Source organism: Chelonoidis abingdonii, chromosome 4, assembly GCF_003597395.2.
Source record: "Chelonoidis abingdonii isolate Lonesome George chromosome 4, CheloAbing_2.0, whole genome shotgun sequence".
In the NCBI taxonomy this organism is placed as follows: domain Eukaryota; kingdom Metazoa; phylum Chordata; order Testudines; family Testudinidae; genus Chelonoidis; species Chelonoidis abingdonii.
The window spans coordinates 95,831,157-95,852,554 of record NC_133772.1 but is presented as its reverse complement, the minus strand read 5'-3'; the positions used below and the strand labels follow the sequence as shown (position 1 = coordinate 95,852,554).

The window sequence follows — 21,398 nt, the reverse complement described above, 5'->3', positions numbered from 1 at the left end:
CTGTCACCTCCCGTCCCTAATAAGGTGTGGGAGATTGTGGGAAGGAGGTATGACAGAGCAGACTTCTGACACACCTGATCTTTGACTAACATAAAGTTCCCCAGGAACCATACATCAGTGTGTAAGTTAGAGCTGCTCCCCAGTGGCTCTACTTTGTGCTGGGACTGAGTGGCTCAGGGCCATGGAGCTGCAGCTCCCTGACAATCCCCCTGCTCACTGCATATGTGCAGAGCTTGGACACATTCAAGAATCTGCCCTGCCATGTTTAAAAACACACACACAAATTAGAGTGAATAACATGAGTTTGGGAGCAAAGGTTTTAAAGGGTTTTCATGTGGGATCTGGGATTCATCTGGGATATTTACTCACCACTGTTATTCATGATCTGTTTTATTGTTTATTCTTTCTTTTCTAAAACTGGCCAAACCACCTCTTTTTTTAAATAATCCCATCTATTTGTCTTTAAAAATTCTACATTAATTGTAAGTTTCAGTGCAGATGATGAAAGTCTGCTGCTCGCTTGTTTTGTTAAATTGACTCAGTGGAGGGAAGTGTTCCCTGTTTGTAATTGACAGGGGTCATTGCTCCTAAGGATGCAGATTCAGTTGGATTGTGCTACTGGTAGATGGGCAGCAGCAGCTAGAGCAAGATTTAAACAAGACGGGCTCACTGAAATTGTTGCTGGCATGTGGTTTCATGAGAGGGCATTCAACATCATAGTGGGGAAATTGCTGCACTTTGTGGTTGTTTTCAGAGCAGGGTGGTTATTCTGTCTTCCCAGCAAGTGTGTTGCAATTAGTTCTTTGGAAAAATTGGGCGAAATTGTGTAATTTTTTTTTCTGTTTTTAATCAATTTAGTTTTTGTTGAAATGTTCTGACCAGCGTTAGCTGCAGAGGTGGCAGCAGCAGGGAAATAGATTTACGCCCAAACTTGCATTTCTTTTGTAGAAACCCAGACCGCATACAAACAAATACCAGCATCAGGAGCTAGCTGCATGTATGCAGCATTTGAAATTGACTTTAAATATAAATATTGTCAAGGTTCCTTCCCCACTCTGAACTTTAGGGTACAGATGTGAGGACCTGCACAAGAACCTCTAAGCTTAATTACCAGCTTAGATCTGGTTTTGCTGCCACCACCCAAATCATTTCAGAGTCTGTCGACCTTCGCCCAGAATATCTCCCTCCACCAATTCCCTGGTGAACACTGATCCAAACCCTTGGATCTTAAAACAAGGAGAAATTAACCATTCCCCGTCCTTTTCCCTCACCAGTTCTTGGTGAGTCCAGATCCAAGCCCCTTGGATCTTAAAACAAGGAAAAAATCAATCAGGTTCTTAAAAAAGAAGGCTTTTAATTAAAAAAAGGAAAGGTAAAATATCATCTTTGTAAAATCAGTATGGAAAATAACTTTACAGGGTAATCAAAGAGCCCAGAGGAACCCCCTCTGGTCTTAGGTTCACAGTTACAGCAAAAAGAGGTAAATCCTGTCCGCAAAAAAGAACATTTACAAGTCAAGAAAACAAAGATAAACTAACATGCCTTGCCTGGCTGTTACTTACAAGTTTGAAATATGAGAGACTGGTTCAAAAAAATTTGGAGAGCCTGGATTGATGTCTGGTCCCTCTTAGTCTCAAGAGCGAACAACCCCAAAACAAAGAGCACACAAACACATGCCTTCCCCACACCAAGATTTGAAAGTATCTTGTCCCCTTATTGGTCCTTTAGGTCAGGCATCAGCCAGGTTACCTGAGCTTCTTAACTCTTTACAGGTAAAAGGATTTTGGTGTCTCTGGCCAGGAGGGATTTTATAGTATTGTACACAGGAGGGCTGTTACCCTTCCCTTCATAGTTATGACAAATATATATAAACCTCTACCCAGGGCACCTAAAGCAATGCTCTACTTTCTCACCCTGCAAAAGAAAATGAAATACAAGCAAGCAGATGTGACTTATTCTGACTGTTAAAGGGCTATGGTAGAAATCAGTCCACAGAAAATAGAGATGGAAAAGACCTAAACATTCATCTGGTGCATCCCTCTGTCAGTACCAGATTATTCCCTATGGGTTATAGCATATTTTTCTAGTGCTTTGTCCAGTCCAATGACTCAAACAATGGTGCTTCCACTGCTTCCCTTGGAAGTGTAATAGATCTTGCTAATAAGCAGTGGTTTTCTGATATTTTGTCTATTTTCCTTTGTTTTAACTCCTGGTCAGTACCAGGTGCAAGAGAGCAGTCTTATCAGGGCTGGCTCCAGGGGTTTTGCCGCCCCAAGCAGCCAAAAAAAAAAAAAAAAAGCCGCGATCGCGATCTGTGGCAATTCAGCGGGAGGTCCTTTGCTCCGAGCAGGAGTGAGGGACCCTCCGCCGAATTGCCGCTGAATCCCTGAAAGTGCCGCCCCGCTCCCGAGTTGCCGTCCTAAGCACCTGCTTGATAAGCTGATACCTGGAGCCGGCCCTGAGTCTTGTACTATCTTTCCTGGATGATAGTGTATATGTTTATATCACATTACTGTGACTCTGTAGCACCATTGTATGTAACCATCAAAATCAACAATATTACAGTGCTCAAATTAATGAAGTTTGTGAATTACTGTACATAAAATATCTGTCTGGTACACTCACAGCACTTCATTTTGACCACTTCAGTCATTGCTGGATATGCTATTTATCATGGTTTAAAAGAAATTAACTTTGCAAACATGAGTAAATCACTCAAGTGTGCAAAAATATGGTATTTGAACAGGTGCAATTCTCTGAAAATCTTTTTTTGAAAGAAGAAAAATATCCTGACCACTGACACCGAAAGACAACAATCCTTTATATTAATATTAAAGATTGCATTGTACTCAGTCAAGGGAATGTTTGGCAGTCAGTTTAAACATTATATATATTTAGCACACTGGAGCCTGTTAAATAACTCTGTTTCCTTTAGGGACAGAGCTTTGGTGCCAAGAGGTCTGCACCATGTACAAGTATAGATATGCTTGTATCTGCAAGATTGTCCCCTTATGAACCAAACAGCATACATGTATGTACAAACACATATTGATTATGTGGTTCTGCAGTTGTCTGGCTATACCGAAAGAAGGACAGGAGACATTTGACATGAATTTAATCAGGCTGCAACTTTATTATAAGATGTCTGGGACTATCCGGCAGATAAAAGTGTACAGTGCAGGTAACCCCATGTTTATTCCATAATTACCCAAGGGGCTTTTACCAGCTCCCCCTCTTTTTCCATCCAGGTCCCGCTAGCAAATCCATTGCTGGAACCTTGCCATCTACTCCTACCCCCTCGTAGGAGGGTTAAGGTGGACTATAATAATGGGGGTTGGCTCCCTGCTGTACCAATCATAGGAGTCCCCAATGGCCCCCCCTTTGCTCCTTTACTGAACACCTCTTTTTAAGTCCCTTTTTTCCAAGCCATTTATCTGGTCACTGAATACCTTTCCTATGGAGTACCTGCACTGGACATCCACCACAAGGAAGCACCAGCCATTAGCTTGGCTGCCTTAGCCTGCTCCATACAAAAGGGCGGGTTAAGGCACAGGGCTGCCCCTTTTAAACTCCCCATTCTTGGGGGATGAGACATATTTTCTGTTAACAATTTGGGCTATTACTCACTTTTGTTTCTATTACTTTAGGAAAGCACTTAAATTCAGCTTTAAGAATTATTTAGCGGCACAAATATATTTTAGGTTATAGTGTATATAATCAGCTTTACTATAACATCTGAGTTCCTGTCATACAACTGAATTTATGAATTTATCTTCAAACTGTACACACAATGCTGTTTCTTTTTTAACTTTGTCTTCTTGGGACAATTCTGCCCTGCAACATGATTACTGTTCACTGTCATGAATGATATCATTTGCAGCTGAAGATTACAGTATAGTAAAGGTTTTTCAGTTCCACTATTGTCTCTAACATTAAATATTTGTTTCAGTATTTTCCTACCTATCTCTCATGTATTTATAAAAAACACGGATCAAGGTTTTCAAATATGAATGCCTGAAGTTAGGCTTCCTAATCCATTTTTAGGCTCTAACTATGTGGCCCAATTTTCAAAAGTGCTGAAGAAGTGCTAAAAGTGGGGTTTGGAGCCTGAATGAGGCTCTTTTTTTGAAAATCTTGGCCTGGATTTCTTGGAAAAACTAAAGCAAAATCTTCCTTTTAACTTTGTAATATTATGTGCATAAATCTGTCTTCATTAGGTGGTGCTCATGAAGGTCTTCAGCACTTGGGTCCTTATGGCAATATCCCAAATATTGTGGCTGAGTTGACAGGAGATAATATACCAAAGGATTTCAGTGAAGATCAAGGCTATCCTGACCCTCCAAATCCCTGCCCTATTGGAAAAACAGGTTATTCTATTCTATTCTATTCTGTTCTAGTCTATATAGGTTCTTTATACCATGCTCATCATCAAAGTATCTGAGCACTTTCCAATAGTGCATTAACTCAGAGATTCTCAACCTTTTTTGAATCATTCTCCACCTGAGCATTTTTATTTTTTTTTTACTCATGGTCCCTTCACTTCCTTACAATAGTGAGAAGTGTGGTGCATGGGGTCACAATGCCATTCAAATTTGGCCCAGCCAACCCTCTGCCATTACAGGTAGGTGTAGGTGTGTTTACAGGTACCCTCAGGGCAGAGGTGTAGTGGTACTGCAAGTTAAGGGGGCCTTCAGGACAAATGCAGGGGGCCTTGGGGCAGGGGTGTGTGAGGTGCAGGTGAGTGGTCAACTGGGGGTTGTGCAGGACCTAAACTCTTGTTTTGTAATTGGTTTGATATTAAGCAGGCAGCAGAGTCCATCACCCTCCAATAAGAGCTGGATTACCCCACCCCCATTCATTCAGTCCCCAGGGCAGGGTGGGGTTGATGAGCCCCTGCACCCTAAAGCTGGCACCATCTTGGAGACCCAGTGGAGGAATTGCAATGATGGAGCTCCCCTGTCCCAAAGCTGCACACTGCAGGAGGTACAAACCCCAGCTTCCACCTGGTGCCACTCGCTTGGGCTCCCCCGAGCCTATCCCTGGCGCAGCCAGGCAACCATGGAAGCCAAAGTCATCAGGATTGCGCAGGCCCCACTGCTGCTCCAAGGGCTTGGCCTGTACCCACCCAGCAAAGGTGGAACTGTACCTGGGCAAAGTGTGAGACCAGCACCAGGAGGGCCAAGTCCAGGTGGTGGTACTCGATGTGGAGCCGGGGCAACAAGCAGGGCAAGTCCCCTGGGGAGCCTGGTCCCTACCTGCAAGGATCTCCATCCCCCTCTTTGTCCACCTCTGCCACTGCCTCGTGACAGAGAGACAGCGGGACCAAATCACGTTTGTTCTCTCATCCTCTCCCCTGTGGGGGGAAATATAAGTAAGGCTAAGTTTTTGTCGCAAATATTTTTAGTAAAAGTCATGGACAGGTCATGAGGAATAATAAAAAATTAATGGAAGCCCATGACCTGTCTGACTTTTACTAAAAATATCCATGATATAATGGAGAGCCTGGGCAGCTGCAGATGGGCTGGAAGCTCCAGTGTCCCCCTCCGTTGATGGCTCTAAACTCCAGGCGTTCCCCCTGTGGCTCGCGGTGGCCGGGAACTGCGGGAGTCCCCGCTGCTGCCCATGGCCTGAGCTGGCTGAAGTCACAGAGGTCTTTGGAAGTCACAGATTTGACTTCCGTGACTAAATTGCAGCCTTAACTATAAGCAGAGGAGTGTTTTTGTTTTGGAGTTTGTTTACCCACACACAGACTCACAAATACACACGCTGCTTGTTGTTAGAGAAAGCAAGGTTTGCACTTACCATTGGTGGTACTGAGGTTTGTGATAGTTCTTAGTTTCTGGAGATGTTCGTTCCACAGTCTTGGGCTGGCTCCCAAGAAAGCTCAGTTTCCTGCATGAGCTTTACCCTCATGGTAGAAAATTTCATTGTGCCAGAAAAACAAAGTGGTCTTCATCCTGGAGCTTTAGCTGATCCTTTCAGATACCCTGGCCACAATTCATGTGAGTTTGTAGTTTACTAAAGGACAGATTCAGCTGTGGTGCACTCAAAGGGTTCCAGCACTGAAATCAGTGACTAAAATCTGGTTGTTTTGCAATGGGAGCTGAATAGGCTCTAATGGGAGTGAACACTATATCATTTAAACCATATTTTAAATTTCTGAACTTAGATGTACTTTCATAATTGAGAAAAGTTTTCTGTGTAGTATTTAGTAATGGTATTTGGATGAGATACAGTAACACAATTATCCTTAATCTTTTAACTAAATTTTCTGACTAGCTGTAGAGCTGTTCAGAAAATAAAAAATATTTTTCATAAAAATTTTCACAATTTTTTCCTCATTTTTTGTCAAAATTCTGAAAATTTCCAAACAGCTCTAATGAAAACTTTATATGAAATGTATGAAGAGCTTCCAATTGCTGCTATGTCAAGAGAGGCAGAAAGTATGGTGATTTGCTTCTCCTTGAAATAGTATCTTAGGTTGATATTCGGTTCAGTGAACATTTTGTCCGACAGGTTTAGATTATATTTTTCCCCACTGCAGGCAAATTTTGTCTGTCTATTTACCCCTCAGATCTTCTGCTAGTGGTTAGAAGAGCAAGATTAAAATTGGGACTTCAATGGAATGATGTTTAAGAGACTCCCTTCTATTCTTTTTCTTAGCCAAATAACCATGATTTTGCCTAAGATGATGCATCCAGATATGAGAACTGAGAACATTCCTGGAAAAGTGCTGCTGACTGTGAAATGATCTTTCATGGATACATTCTGGGTGGAGATTATATCTACTAGTATCTCAGTAGGATGGTTTTCAGAGCCTTAAGTGGAAACTCAAATCTGTGTCCAAGTGGTGACTGTTAAAACTATATTAAGCAAAGAAATTACTAGAGAACTTCCTCGTTGAGGTTTGTGGATTTGTTTAGTGGAAAACAAATCTTTCCAAGTTATTGTTTATACAGTAATGCTGGTATCCATCAGTGCTGGATTAAGGCAATCTGAGGCCCTGAGACAGGGTCACCACAGCCCTGCTACAGCCCTATCCCTGGATTGAGGTGATAGTTTTGGGTCACCCACGCACAGTCCTCTACTTGGAAATGGTGAGGAGCAGTACCCTACACAGCTCAGGTGTGGGGTGGTGCAGAATGATGGCAGAGAGCAAGTTACGAATGATTTCTGTGCTTGGGTGAGAGTTAGGATGAGGGGCACAGTGGTAGTTCAGGAGGGTTTCTCCCAAGGAGGTGAGGAATAGCAGTGGTGGCTGGAGCTCCCTTTCTCTCTGGGGTTATCCCTAGCACTGAACACATCTACATTGCATTATAAAACCCATGGCAGCATGTCTCTGAGCCTGGCTCTACAGACTCAGCCTCACACTATGGTGCTAAAAGCAGCAGTGTCAGTGTTCAGGCTCAGGCTGGAGCTTAGGCTCTGAAACCCAGGGAAGGGAATGGGCTTCAGAGCCTTAGCTCCAGCGCAAACCCACAGTGTCTGCACTGCTGTTTTTAGCACCACAGTATCTTCTTTAATTGTGTCCTCTCATCTCAAAAGTTATTGGTTCTGCATCAATGTTATTAGCTTTTTTTATTTGCCAATTCAACTACTGCTAGTTTACCTCATTATCTAGTGCCATAAACAGGCCATAAGCATCTAGGTCAACAGATAACAGAAATGCCTTTTCAAATCTCTGAACAAGTGGCAGAAGAAGCTCCATGCACTGTCCTTCATGTGGGTCAATATATTACAACACAGTTGTATTCGAGAAGGATTGTGTTGGATCAGAAAAGGTTTCAAGGCCATCCCCAAGTCTGTTTCTGTCTCTACTGTTAGTTTTCGTCTTAGAAGTTGTTTGAAAATGGCGCTTATGCTTCTGTAATACTGAGGGCCGCCCTCCTGTCTTGGGGATGAGCTGTCATCAAGGAGCTAGTCTAGGATTCTAGAGATCTAGGTCCAGTTACCTGCTCTGCCACAGACTTCCTGTGTGGCCTTGGGCAAGTCATTTAGTGTCTCTGTGTCTCAGTTCCCTGTATTATTAGGGGATAACAGCTCTTTGCCTTCCTCAAAGGGGTGTTTTGAGGATACATAAATTACAGATTGTGAAGCGCTCAGCTACTTTGATGATGGGTGCCACTGAAGTATCTAAGATAGAGATCTCATCATGACACCTTTAGGTAGAAAATGGCCTCTACAAAGTCCAGTTGTTCTCTTGTGATGACACCAAGTTCAAACAGCAATACAACCCACACTGACAAACCTAGCAGACAGGTTTTCTGAATATCAATCGTACTGATGTTCTGAGATGCAACTTCAGGAATTATTCATTGTATTTCAAATGAGGTTGCTGGACATGTCAGACTCTTATTTGAACTGCAGAATTGCCTTTGCTGTGCAAACTTCAGCCTCAGATGGCATTGAAATAGGGGGCAAGTGCCATGTTAAAGATCTGCAGTTCTCCTGAACAGAGTGGCTAACCAGAAATGTAGCTCCATTCAGGTAGCTGCTTATTAAAGCAGATTCTATCTGGGCTAACATAGGCATTCTGCCATGGGCTTCCCAAACAGAATTGTTGAAATCTCTTCACCAGAACCAGTTTGTCTCTAGAGAAAGTTCCTGTGGTAGTTGATAAACTGCACAGACAGCTCTTTAACACGGGGGATTTTTTTAAGAGTTGGGAGAACACAGTGTTCTGTCTAAAAAAAATTAGTGTGTGCCCTTGATTGGGAGTGATGGAGTGTGGTGGAGGGTGAGGGGAAGAGGAGCGAAATTGGAAAAGAAATAGATTTAACTTTCAAGCTTCCAATGGGTTGAATTTAAAAAGATTTCCACAAAGATTAAAAATACCCTAACCGAGTCCTTTCAGAGAAAAGCTGTGTAGCATTTCCAGTATCCCGGTTTTTTTTTTAAAGTTTGTATTGCATAACTGAATTTAAGACATGTTGAACTAAATATGAGTTGCTCATAGTGCACTTTGCAAGTTGGTAAGTAGTTAGTGCTTTCTAATTGCTTTTTGCAGCTGACGATGGATGTCTAGAAAACACACCAGACACAGCAGAGTTCAGTAGAGAATACCAGCTGCACCAACACCTTTTTGATCCAGAACATGACTATCCCAGCCTCGGCAAGTGGGTGAGTAAACTATTCTTATTTGTTTTTGCTGAGTGATGGAATGACTGCTGGGTCTGCTAAATGGTACCACACAACTGTAAGAAGAAAGCTATGGATTCCTTTTGCCTGAAAAAAAGAATCATTTGAAAGGAAATGTCTTAAAGAGATGTACCTATACCTATTTAAAAGAAATCAATGTCAAAATAATGGCAAAGAAAAGGTGAAAAATATATTACCAATCAGAAGGCAATGAAAATTACAGAAAATAGAAGCCTCTAGCTTATCATCTGTCCTAAAGCATGATAATTAAGAACCTAATAAATCTAATGACCCAAATGGATTGTATTCCGACTACAAGGCACCGACCACCAAACCTATTTATACATTTTTAGCACAAAATTTCAGATCACAGCTATAGACCAGGGCCCAGATTTTTAAAGGTTTCTGGTCATTGCTTCATTCCACATTCAAGGCCTAAGGCCCAGATCTTCAAAAGTAATTAGGTGCCTAGTTCCCAGTAAAATCAAAGGTGCCTAAATACCTTTTGAGGATCTGGACTTATGTGATGTAGACAGTTCAGTCCCATTTTCAAATGTGACATAGGCATCACTGACTTTCAATAAGACTTAGGCTCCTAAGTCACTTAGACCTTGCAATGCTGAGCAGAGCAATGCCTAAATACCTTTAAAAATCTGGGCCCAGGAGACAAGTAATTGGAGACTATACTGTTAGCTAACAGTCATTCATAACCAGTTGCCTCTACTCGTGCGCAAGCTGAGTGATAACTTTTAATATGACTACATGCAGAGTGATTTCAGCGGACTACTCATGGAGTAAGGTATAACTCAACATGAACAAGGGTGGCAGAATTGGGCCTGTACACACCGAGTTTTATTAGCGACTTTAGTGAGACCAGGATCAGGCCTTAACATTACCCAGCTGAAATATCCCCACTCTGAAGCGTCCATCATTTAAAAAGAGACTCTTTTTCAATAAAATTACATTGAGACGAAGCTGTATTACTAAATGAATTGAATTTTTTTGGTCCATGACCAGTTTTTGAATACATCCTGAAAAACAAATATAGCAAGCAAAATAGGGGCAAAATCTTGCTCTGTTCCTACAGGTAGTACAATAACTTCAGCAAGACTACTTACATGAGAACGCAGGCCAGATTTGGTCTGAGGAGAATTCCGCTTCTTAATCTTAAAAGACACACTACATCAATTTGATATCTAATACCAAATCCAATGTAAGGTACCATAAAGACAACAATTACAGGTCACCACTAGTACTTGTAGAACAAATCAAGAAATCTCATACATAGTTGTAACTCTTTAGTTTAGCTAAACTTATGCTAAACCACCTTTCCATATGCAGATATTGATAAACAGACGTGTTTGGCAGCGCCTTCTTTTGTTGTAATCACAAGACAATGATACATCATTTAGGACCAGCCTAGTTTAAGATTTATAGCCTTGATTACTTCACTTATATTATCCCTAAAATTCTAGACAGAGTCAAGCCAAAAATCCAAATATTGGAAACTCTTATTCCAGTCTAAATATTTAGCATCAAAGGTTGTAATATTAAAACACCAGATGGTGAACTCAGTTTACTATTTATGCCAGATAACATTGTTAGTTTTCTTATTATTCATACGTAATTTATTTTCATAATGCCACTTTGAAGACGATAAAAACATAGCTGCAAGTTTTTGGACTATAATAATATGTCAGAACCAGGGTACATCAAACTAGGTAGTCATTAATGATATACACTTAATAAATTGTAGGCAATCATTAGTTAATATTGTAAGGTACCTTATCTTGAGCTTTGTTGGGTTATTCTTTTAGTTTTCCATCAGTTGCTACTAATTCAGGAAGAAACTTCCCACATATGGATTAAAACAAATTGTTTGCTCCCCAACCAAAATTATATGAGGCAGTAGCAAAGCCAAGTCCAGATCTTTTAAAGTGGAGATGAAACAGCTGCTAATATCCATGGTCAAATGCTCTGCTGAGATCCAGGGTAGTTGCCCCAATTGCTTCCTCATCATACATTGCTATATATTAAAAAGATAAAGAAATACAGCGAATGCTGCTGTTGTAAGTGGATTTTACTCTGGGAGAATTATAGCTGAAGGGCAGTCTAAAAATGACCTAACTGAGATTTTAACAATGAGAGCCAGGTGATGAAGTGGTACAGGCCGTTCAGTTTTAGATCCCTGTTTGGAATCTGGCTTAGATATGAAGTGAGTGACCAAAACTAGTTGTTCATAGCCTGTGAGTTGTCTGGTACACAACTGTGTGCACCCACATCCTCTGACTCCCCACAATATTACCATAGCTGCCTTTAGTTGACGCATGTGTTGGCAATCTCAGCAGAGGGACCAAGGATGGTATAGACATAAGGGGTGAAATATTGTATTATTGTAAACCAGATTTCCCCAAATGGTCTATGTTACAGGAGTTTGTAGATTCCTGTAACTAAGAATCACCAATACCCATAGAATCAGGGTATCCTCTATATCAGCACAAAACCTGGCCCACTGTCAAGGGCACATGTTAGGGCAGGGACCAACACCTAACCCAAGCCCCTTTTTTGATCTTGGCACCAGTGGGTCAGTGAACTACACTGTCTGTTCTGGGAGCTGACAAAGGGAGCACAGATAGACAGCATGTGTTCCTCTTGTATTAATAATCAAAACCAAATGATAGTTGCAGGTTAAATAATGTTGATTTGTTTATGAAAGGGAGGGAAGAAATAGATTTTTAAATAATAAAATAATTTACTTGAATGCTTGTGTAGTTGTGGAACTTGTATATTACTCGTGTATGTCTGAGAGAGAGAGACTGTTACTTCACGTCTGAAAACATCTTTTATAAAGGTTAAATAATGGTAGAAATAACCTCATATGGCAGAGTCCACAAGTCCATCTTTGTGCAAAATCTATATAGTTCAGTTATTTAATGGGGATACCAATATGTAAACAATGATAAACTTATCTGTTCGTGTGTAAGCATCTGTGTCAGTTCATATTTTTTTGTCTGAAACAGAAATATCCATAGATTGGCTTGTTCACGTCCAACTCTTATAAATAGTGATTTTTATGCTTCAGAGGGGAAGGGCTCCTAAAAGTATGATGAATTAATTTTTCTTGCCTTGGAGGAAATGCTTTCTTTTTCCTTTCCAGCCATAGACCTGAGGCTGGTGAGACAACTGAGGTCACATGAGTCAGATAACTCCTGCATATAACTACTGGTTCTCTGTTCTCCTAGCTTCTGGCCAGAGAATGTTTTCTTTTTTCCTTTTTCTTCCTTTCTGGTCAGACCTTCTTTTGCAATAGGGAAGTATTTTCTATCTGAACTCTGCTTCTCTCTACCCTACAGCTTATCTCTTAAACTGGTGACATCGATCTAGAGAGGTGCGTTAGCTGTTGCTGGCTTCCAGAAAAACTTCCACTGAGATGATTTAGTCTTTCACAGGAATATTCTTAGACTGGCTGACACCAGAAGTTTTAAACATGTTCATGCTGTGAGAGGCAAGGAAAAAGAAGAGGCAATAGAGTTCAGTCAGGCTATCTGACTCATAATAATACATGTGGAGAATTAAAAGACAATGACATTTTTGAATAACATTTGTTTGTACTAAATAACATGAATTTCCACCTCATCTTGAGGCTAGAAACAGTTCTGGTTTAGTTTATCAGTTAGAGTGGGTGGACCAGAGCCAGTTAAAAAAAAAAAAAGAGAGAAAAATGGAGAGTGGGAATGTAAGTGCACCAGAAGACAGAGACCTCAATATGAAAGAAATTGCCATCCCTGATCCTTAGATCTTGTTCCTGTAGCTAGCACTTTAAAGATTTCTGTTTGTACTGACTTTTATTACTTTTATTTACTTAATATCAAAAGACAGTGGGAAGCAGAACAGTATAATATGATAGCTTAATCTCATGCTGTTGGAGCTGGAGTCTCCAAGTGTTGAAATGAGAAAAGGTGTAATTTTTGGACATCTCAGATCAGTTTTTTGCTTTTAAAACTTGACCTTGGGTGGTGACTTTGTAACCCACGCACCTCACCTCCTGGGTGTGGTGCTCTGTCCCATCTAGTGGCACCAAGACAACTTAGAGAGAGAGTTAAATAAGTCTGCTCTACAGCCCTCACTAACATGAAGTTGGGTTTTAGCTCATGTGGTAGAGGCTCATGCACTAAGCTCCAGAGGTCCCTCGTTCAATCCTGCCTGCCGACGACTAGAGTCTGTTGCGTTACACCTTTGTCTCTCAGAAGGATGTCTCTTCGACTCATCAGGGATGGTTCTATGTAAGCAAGTGTGGGGGAAGATATCTGTTCGTATTTTTATGGTAGCCCTGTCAGGCTAGTATAGCTGAAAACAATTGCTGTTCAACAAGGGCAGGTGGCATGAAACGGTACAAAAGAGGTGTAATTCACAGCTGAGTTAGAGGGAGGGATTCTCATCAGTTTTGGCACTGCTTGCTTACAAGAATAGAACCATTGAGCAAAACATCGGGATGGTGTGATTGCAGTACACCCTGCCATTTGGCTTTTCATCAGTGGGTTGTCCATCTAAAGAACAAGGAGTTTGATCATTTTTCAGCCTGATTCTGAAGGCAGTTGGATGTTTTAAAATAGATTTTTAGAAATATATGTACACAGTTATATGTGCATTTCTGTGGTAATTGTGCATGCTAACTGCCTGTTATCAAACAACTGACTTACAGCAAGTGTAATAATCAGGAGCACCAATTATGTGGATACATTTTTGCCCAAGCGCATTTCTGAACATTGGAGCAGCAATAATGATTATTAGGAAGGGTTACATCAAGAGTTGTTGACCCTTTTTAATGTTGGACAGTAACAACAGATTATTCAGTTCAATTTGGTATATTTTTATTTGGTACTGTACATAAAACTTCAGATATGAAGACTGTGTGACCTGGAGATTCTGAAATGAATGATAAAGAGTGTTCCTCAAGGTAGTAAATGTATTGCATTGTTATTGCATGTTTCCTTTTAAGTAAGTTCCGCTAAATGGTCATGTAAATCCAAAGCATGGAGGTGGGCAACCTCATTTGCTTGAAATTATCACCAATAAGATCTAAGGAGAGATTCCACCCCCCATGCACCCATCTGTGGCATTAGCCGGGTTGGTTACAAACATCATAATTTGAGTACTTAGGCCCCAGTTCAGACCCTAATGCCTAGATTGAATAACTGGGCTGGATGTTAGGGAAATGCACAGGGAGAAGGGGAAGGAAATCATCCACCCACCAGGTTGTATGAGCTGTATGCTGCTCTGAGGCCCAAACACACATGCCCCTTCACAGGCACATATTTTCAGATTTGCTTTTACTACATGAACCCAATTTTAGATCATGATCCATAACCCTATCTGCTCTATGCTACACATTATACTTAAATGGAAGTTATGGTCTTAAATCTTTTCCAAACAGACTAAACAAAATATGATCTAGTTGAGCAGGAACAGTTCAATTTTGAGGAATTTTCCTGCCTGATACAAGTGTTAGCTTTAGTAGCTATGCACTTTTTTCTATGACAGAAACTCCACACCCCCAATGAAAAGTATAAGGTCAAACAGTGTATGAAGATAAACTGCAAATGGTGTGCTGGTTCCTACAGGGAATAATTCACACATCTGCCTTTTTTTAAATGTTAAATTGAAGTTTTCCCCAAGTGAGTTTGCATAAATGATTGTAGCCAAGAATGTCTCTCTTTGGCCAATTTCCTCTCTGTTCCTTTGCCTTTCTGGCACACCCCAGATGAAATAGTTGAGGTTGGGCAAGAGATATGCCTTGTGAATTTGGGTTTAATGAACATGCAATATACAAAACAGACAGTTTTGGCAGATGTCATTGTAGCTCTCTAAAATGTTTGTTTTTTTCATATCAAGGCTGCACGGGGGTAGAAATGTTTTGTGAATTTGTCTCTCATCCTCTCTTTATATGATCAATGTTAGGTCAGTTGTTTGTAGCAGAATTAATGGCATTGTTTATATAGTGTTTGCCTTTAAAAATGTAATTCTTCTCTCACTGCATTTTCAGGTTGCTGCTTCTTTTTTTCTTTTTTCTAAAGTATAATCAGAATTGAAACAAAATCTGTTGAGCATGTGTCTGATATTCCAGACCTTATTTGAGTTCACTACATGTATGAAATATAGCAATATGTGGAAACACTTATACAAACTGTGGTCACAAAGTCATATTTTTTTCCTCATCATAACTTTCCTTTCTGCCAAGACATTTTTTGGCAGATTTTAAAAGGTTCACTCTATTAAAAATGTTATAGTCCAAATGGTTTTTAGAAACTTTATTGGGGGCACTATTTAAACAAAGGAAGGATTGGGCACTGAAAGAATTTTAGCAGAACTTCTTTGCATAGAGAATAGTAAATATGTGGAATAAAATACTCACAGAAACAGTATGAGTGAATAAGATAATGATATTTTTAATAGAATTTGGAAAGCATATATAAAGAAAAACTTGAACAGGTACAATTATCATTTCAAAAAAAAAAAGGAAGAGAGCTACAACAGACTGGTATCCCAGCTTCCTTGTATTTTTTAATTAATAATTATTTCCTTGCTCACTGAGGCCCTGTACAAAAAAAAAAATTACAGTTCAGTATAACATCTCAGACTATCTAATATGCTTGTGTTTAATTGTTGATGACACTGACTATCCCTGAAGAATAGCAAAATGTAGTATTAATGGCTGCAGTAATTCAAATGTTTCCTTGTGGTTTATCTTTCCAATAACATGACATTCTAATCTAAACTAGTTTCTGAAATGTTCATATGCTAATATTTAAATAATATAGTCTTGCTTTAAAAAAAGAGTTAACCAAATTTGATCCATATTTATATTTTTTTGTAGAATAAGAATTTACTCTTTGAGAAGATAAAGGGTGGACCAAAAAGAAGAAAAAGGGTAATTGTCAGAACGCAAACTTGTTTTCATTTTAATATCTTGTTTCTGTGTAGAGATGATAAAGATTAAAAGGTAAAATCCTATTACTGAAATGAAGAATTGGACTAATACATCTGTATTATTACTTAGAATACTACTTCAAGTCAGGACATGGCTGAGATAAACTACAGTGCCTGCTTCCCTAAAAGTCCACTGAGCCTAAATTTTATTATTCTGTCGCAGCCAGCTGCATTGCATTCAGAAGATGTATTCAAGTGAAAAGCTTTCACGTAAAATCTAAGAATTATATTAACTGGCTTTTTAAATAGGTTTTATTTTGCATAGGAAAAGATTTTGAATAACATGGATAATTTCTCCTTCAAACTGACAGATATGTGTAAAATCCACTACCAATGCTAGATCCCTATAGAAAAGAATTCTGCCCTCAGACGCCTGCGTCAACATGCTGTAAGGGGGTAAATCAAGGCAGATTTTGTCCCTATAATTGATGTAGTTCCATTAGTTTCAGTGAAGTTACTACTGATTTACCCCAGGTGTAAGAGGAGAATTAGGACCATTATTGTGCATCCAGCTGTGTCACAAACACAACTGAATGGGTTCTTCTCCTGATGACTTAACACAGAGTCCAGAGATCATGCAGAATTTTTGCATCCTCCATCTCTCTAACCCCTAACTTCTCTCACTGCTCCTGTCCCTTCCTCTATCTCAGAAAAGGTATTTATCATTCAACTTTGTTGCTGCTGCATTTGTCTGTAAGAAGAAAATGGGACTTTGAAATTTAAAGTGCATTTCCACACTGAAAAGTGACCTTGTTGAATATGGCATCAGGGGTTCCATATTTATTAGAAAATGAGTAGTTTTTATTTGGAATAATTGAAACACGAAGTAAAAAATTGTTTTTCTAACTTCCTACCCTGCAATCTGAACCAGGAAGCCAGAAGTCAAGTTGAGTTCTTTCTGATTCACACATCACCAACAATAAACATTCCGCAATCAGAATTAGTAATCAATTCTGATGATTACTACATGACCCAGAAGAATATCCACCTCCCTCTCCTAGACTTGTGTTGGTTTTGCAGTGCTAACAGGGAGAAAAAGCATCAATGCATTGTAAGTCAGTAAAGTAAGCAGATGTGCCTCTGGGAGCAGATACGTGGCATAGTTTTACATAGTAGAACTGCACTTTAAGATAAGATTAGTGAAATGTGCACATCAAAAATAAAGAAAGATGTTCTCTGTTTGCATGCTGCATGAGTTAACAGGGAATGTAATGCTTATCATCCTCATATGAGAGGAAGGGTGGCTCAGTGACTAGGGCACTAGCCTGGAATTTGGCAGACAAGGATTCAATTTTCTACTCTGCTACAGCCTTCCTATGTGACCCTGAGCAAGTCACTTAGCCTTTCTATGCCACAATTTCCCATCTATAAAATGGGAATAATAGTTCCGGCACCCTGTCAGTCCCCTTTTTCCACTGAAGAGAAGAGAATCAAGACATTAGCATTTTATTTAGATTACACTAAAGTTTCTAGTCAATCCTCTCATTTATTTCTCCACTTTGAAGGATTGCAGAATAGGTACAAGACCTTTATTCTTTTCAGTGGAATAAATTATTTTTGCATTAAAGCTTATTAAGGGGAAAAATTGATTTATAAATATTAAAATCTTTCCCTGGGAGCTATTTGTTCTTCATGCACTGAGAAGAAAAATTAGCAACCAAAGAATGAGTTTTAATATTTGCAAGTCAATCAATTATTTCTAAATAAGCTTCGTGTCAACATTCTCCTCAAAGATTTGTAAAGCTGCCTGATGGAACTCTATTATATCCTACTTTTACTAAACATTACAAATTAAGATCCTAATCACATAACCACTGTGTGCATGTGAGTAATCCGTTCAGTTTATTTGATTTATTTTCCTGTTTGGATAAAACACATATAGTATATTACTGATCTGGTCTGGTCTGGTAGAAGCTTAGGGTTCTTATTTTCCATATAGTGGAACTAGTCCGGGATAGGCAACCTATGGCATGTGTCCCGAAGGCAGCACGCAAGCTGATTTTCAGTGTCACTCACACTGTCCGGGTCCTGACCACCGGTCCAGGGGCTCTGCATTTTAATTTAATTTTAAATGAAGCTTTTCTTAAACATTTTAAAAACGTTTTTAAGTTACATACAACAATAGTTTAGTTATATATTATAGACTTCTAGAAAGAGACCTTCTAAAAACATTGAAATCTATTACTGGCACACAAAACCTTCAATTGGAGTGACTAAATGAAGACTCGGCACACCACTTCTGAAAGGTTGCCGACCCTTGAACTAGGCTATGCTGGACTGGAATCACTAAAGCAGTGACAAATACACTAGAGTAATCATAAGGAGGGCTCAAAGATTCCAAGAGTAATGATATTGGCATGCCTGCTTGACTGACAGATCATTGGGAAGGCAACCTATCAGTTTACTTTTGACACTCAGATCAGTAAAAATTGTTTTATATGTCCATTATTGCTAGTTACCCTAGGATATATTTTCTCATTCCTAATCAGTATCTTTTTAATTAAAACAATTTTTTTTTCAGAGTGTGAACCCATATCTGCAAGGATGGAGACTGGATAACGTTGTAGCAAAGAAGTCTGTTCCTCATTTTTCAGATGAAGACAAGGACGCTGAATAAGCACAATAAAAATGAATGATGAAAACTCATGCCACCCTCCCGTAGATCATAATATTGCTTACATATAATCAGCTGTTAAAATCCTTGCAATGGCAGCATGTTTATTATTTATATAATTATGGATGAAAAACAGATGTATTTATAACATTGTTCTCCTGGATAATGAAAATATGATTCTGCTTTCTGTTAAATTGTGATAATAGGCCCTTTTAGTTGTTTTTGTTTTTCATCATGGAGCGAGTTTTAAAAATATTAGTCATTTTAGTAACTAACATGAGTTAAATAGCATTAAACAGCAGCTTGTAAAACAGAAGATATAAAAAATTGCCCAGTTTAATTCCAGTGTTTATTCTTATATTTTCCCATGTTTGACACATGAAAATTATAGTTTTACTTTTTGTTCACAGATACTGTGATTTAACAAACTAAAGTAATGATAAATGTTGTTTTATCCAGATACTTTCAGCTTTTGGTCCATTTTAATAAATATTCAAGCAATCTACAGTGTTTACAGAGTGACATTTTCCACAGTATTTGGAGGACAGTCTGCCTTAGTTATTGCTGTGCTAACTAGAAAACTGTGGTTTGAATCTACATACTGAAGTATTTTTCCTGATCAGTTTTTATCATTTCACTATCTCATCCTTTCCAGATACTCTCACTCTCACCTTGGCTACCTGCTGGTACTTCTCTAGTTTGCAGACTATGAAATCCAATTTTTTTTCTGAGTGGTTACTGTATTTGCATATTTAAAAAGCAGCCCACTTCATACTCCTGTGGAATGTTATGACTGAGGAAATTAACATTTGTGTCTGATAACAAAGATTTCAAGTCAGATGTAGCTTATTCATAAGTGGGAGGCTCTCCGTTGTTTTTGGACATAAGGTGTCCTGTCAACCTAAATTCCAGGTCATGGGCCACCTCCAATAAAACAGGGATGATCTTATAAAAATCAGGACAAGTACCAGCCCTACCTGGCCCCAACCCAGCACTATATATATTCAGTACGACCCTTGGCCTCACCACAATACAGTCAATACAACTCTCATCATCAGTCAACTGACTGGCAGTCAACGCATGCACCTCTAAATATCCAAATTGGGCTATAGTGTAGATGAGATTCCCAGCTGTAGGCTAATCAATAGACTTCATCCTGGGCCTTCAACTGTACCAATAGTCTGGGGATGGTAAACCCCATATCAGGCTACCTAAATTACTTGCTTTGCTGCAAGAGAAAGATGGTGGTCCCTTTTCACCTTTTATTTCATGGGCATTTAATACTCCTGTGGAAGAAGCAAGGTGAAAACCTGTAGTCCCTGCATAGCAGCCTAACCGTTGGTGCTGCACCACTGGTCTTTAAGTTGCAACTGGTTAGCTCATCTCAGACATCCTTGTCATGCTGGTGGACTGGAGGAGGATGCTGTTTCCTTCCTAAACCAACAAATTGATATCCACCTTACAGTCAGATGAGCTGTGATGGGGCCACCAGATCCAATTTCATTACTTCTAGAAGGTATCTGACATTGCTTTCCAACCCAACAGGCCACATTACGCACTTGATATGTGTTTTTCCTACATATCAAATGTCCCAGATTTTATAGCAAATGGGCTCACCTTATATTTATAAACCTCAGCCTGTGAGACAAGATACACACACCCCACTCAAAACAAACAAACAAAAAAACAAAACAGAAAAGCTCAACAACTTAGATTAGGCAAAATGAACTAGGTACAAGACTGACAAGACTGATAGGAGCTGAAATTCTACTTGAGTTTAGATGCAGGTTCACCAGATTTCCAAAAACTGGACTGAAGTGAATTTGAGTTTCCTATTGTAGCAATTAAAGCTGAACAAATAATTAATAATATATTATTTATTCACTGATTTCTTGCCTCTCTCAGACTGTTTGCAAGCAGATTGCAAAACTCTAGAATTCGCTCTACCGTCTGAATTTATCATGCGTTGCTTCCCATTCTTTCCTTTCTTACAAAGATTGTATGAACAGAAGCTTTGAGTTGAAGGGAGTATGTTGTAGGCTGAGATTTGTAATTGGATATGGCAAGAAGCTGAACACTTGGCAAGATGCTGAGCAACCTCAGCTCCCAAAAACTTCATCAGACGTTGACTGTACTCAGGATTTCACAGGGTCAGATCCATACTTCCTACTTATCAAGCTTACTCAACCCTTTAACCTGTTTTCCTGCTTATTCTCCATTCAGACCAGTAGTACAAAGAAATGATTCATTATCATAGGTTGGCTCTAAAATAGAAACCAAGGGCTATATGTCATGGCATCAGTTTCAGAGCAGAACTTTCCATTGATTTCATTGGCCCAAAATATATCCCTAAACTTCCAGCTTTGCGCTGCCTACTGTGGCCAGACAGAATTCTAGCGAGACGAGGTGGATGAGGTAATATCTTTTATTGGACCAACATCTGTTGGTGAAAGAGGCAAGCTTTCAAGCTCCAGAAACCTGGAGAAGTGCTCTGTGTAGCTCAAAAGCTTGTCTCTCTCACCAACACACATTGGTCCAATAGAAGATATTACTTCATCTGTGTTGTGTCTCAAATTTCCGGGGACCAACATGGCTACAACAACACTGACAGACAGAATTTGAGTTAGTTGAGGCCTTTCCACACTGTTAGGTCCCATAG

The 21,398-nt window shown here is 39.6% G+C and overlaps 1 protein-coding gene across 1 annotated transcript in view; it reads left to right on the top strand.

Annotated features, from left to right (window-relative positions):
• LOC116829384 (neuroendocrine protein 7B2) overlaps positions 1–20,810 on the top strand; it is a 72,400-nt gene extending 51,590 nt beyond the window's left edge. The window contains exons 3-6 of the mRNA XM_032788185.2: positions 4,218–4,367; positions 9,008–9,120; positions 16,013–16,066; positions 18,647–20,810. Coding sequence (XP_032644076.1) covers positions 4,218–4,367; positions 9,008–9,120; positions 16,013–16,066; positions 18,647–18,742 — 413 coding nt within the window. The 3' untranslated portion in view covers positions 18,743–20,810. The remainder of the gene's footprint in view (positions 1–4,217; positions 4,368–9,007; positions 9,121–16,012; positions 16,067–18,646) is intronic.
• The last annotated feature ends 588 nt before the right edge of the window (positions 20,811–21,398 follow it).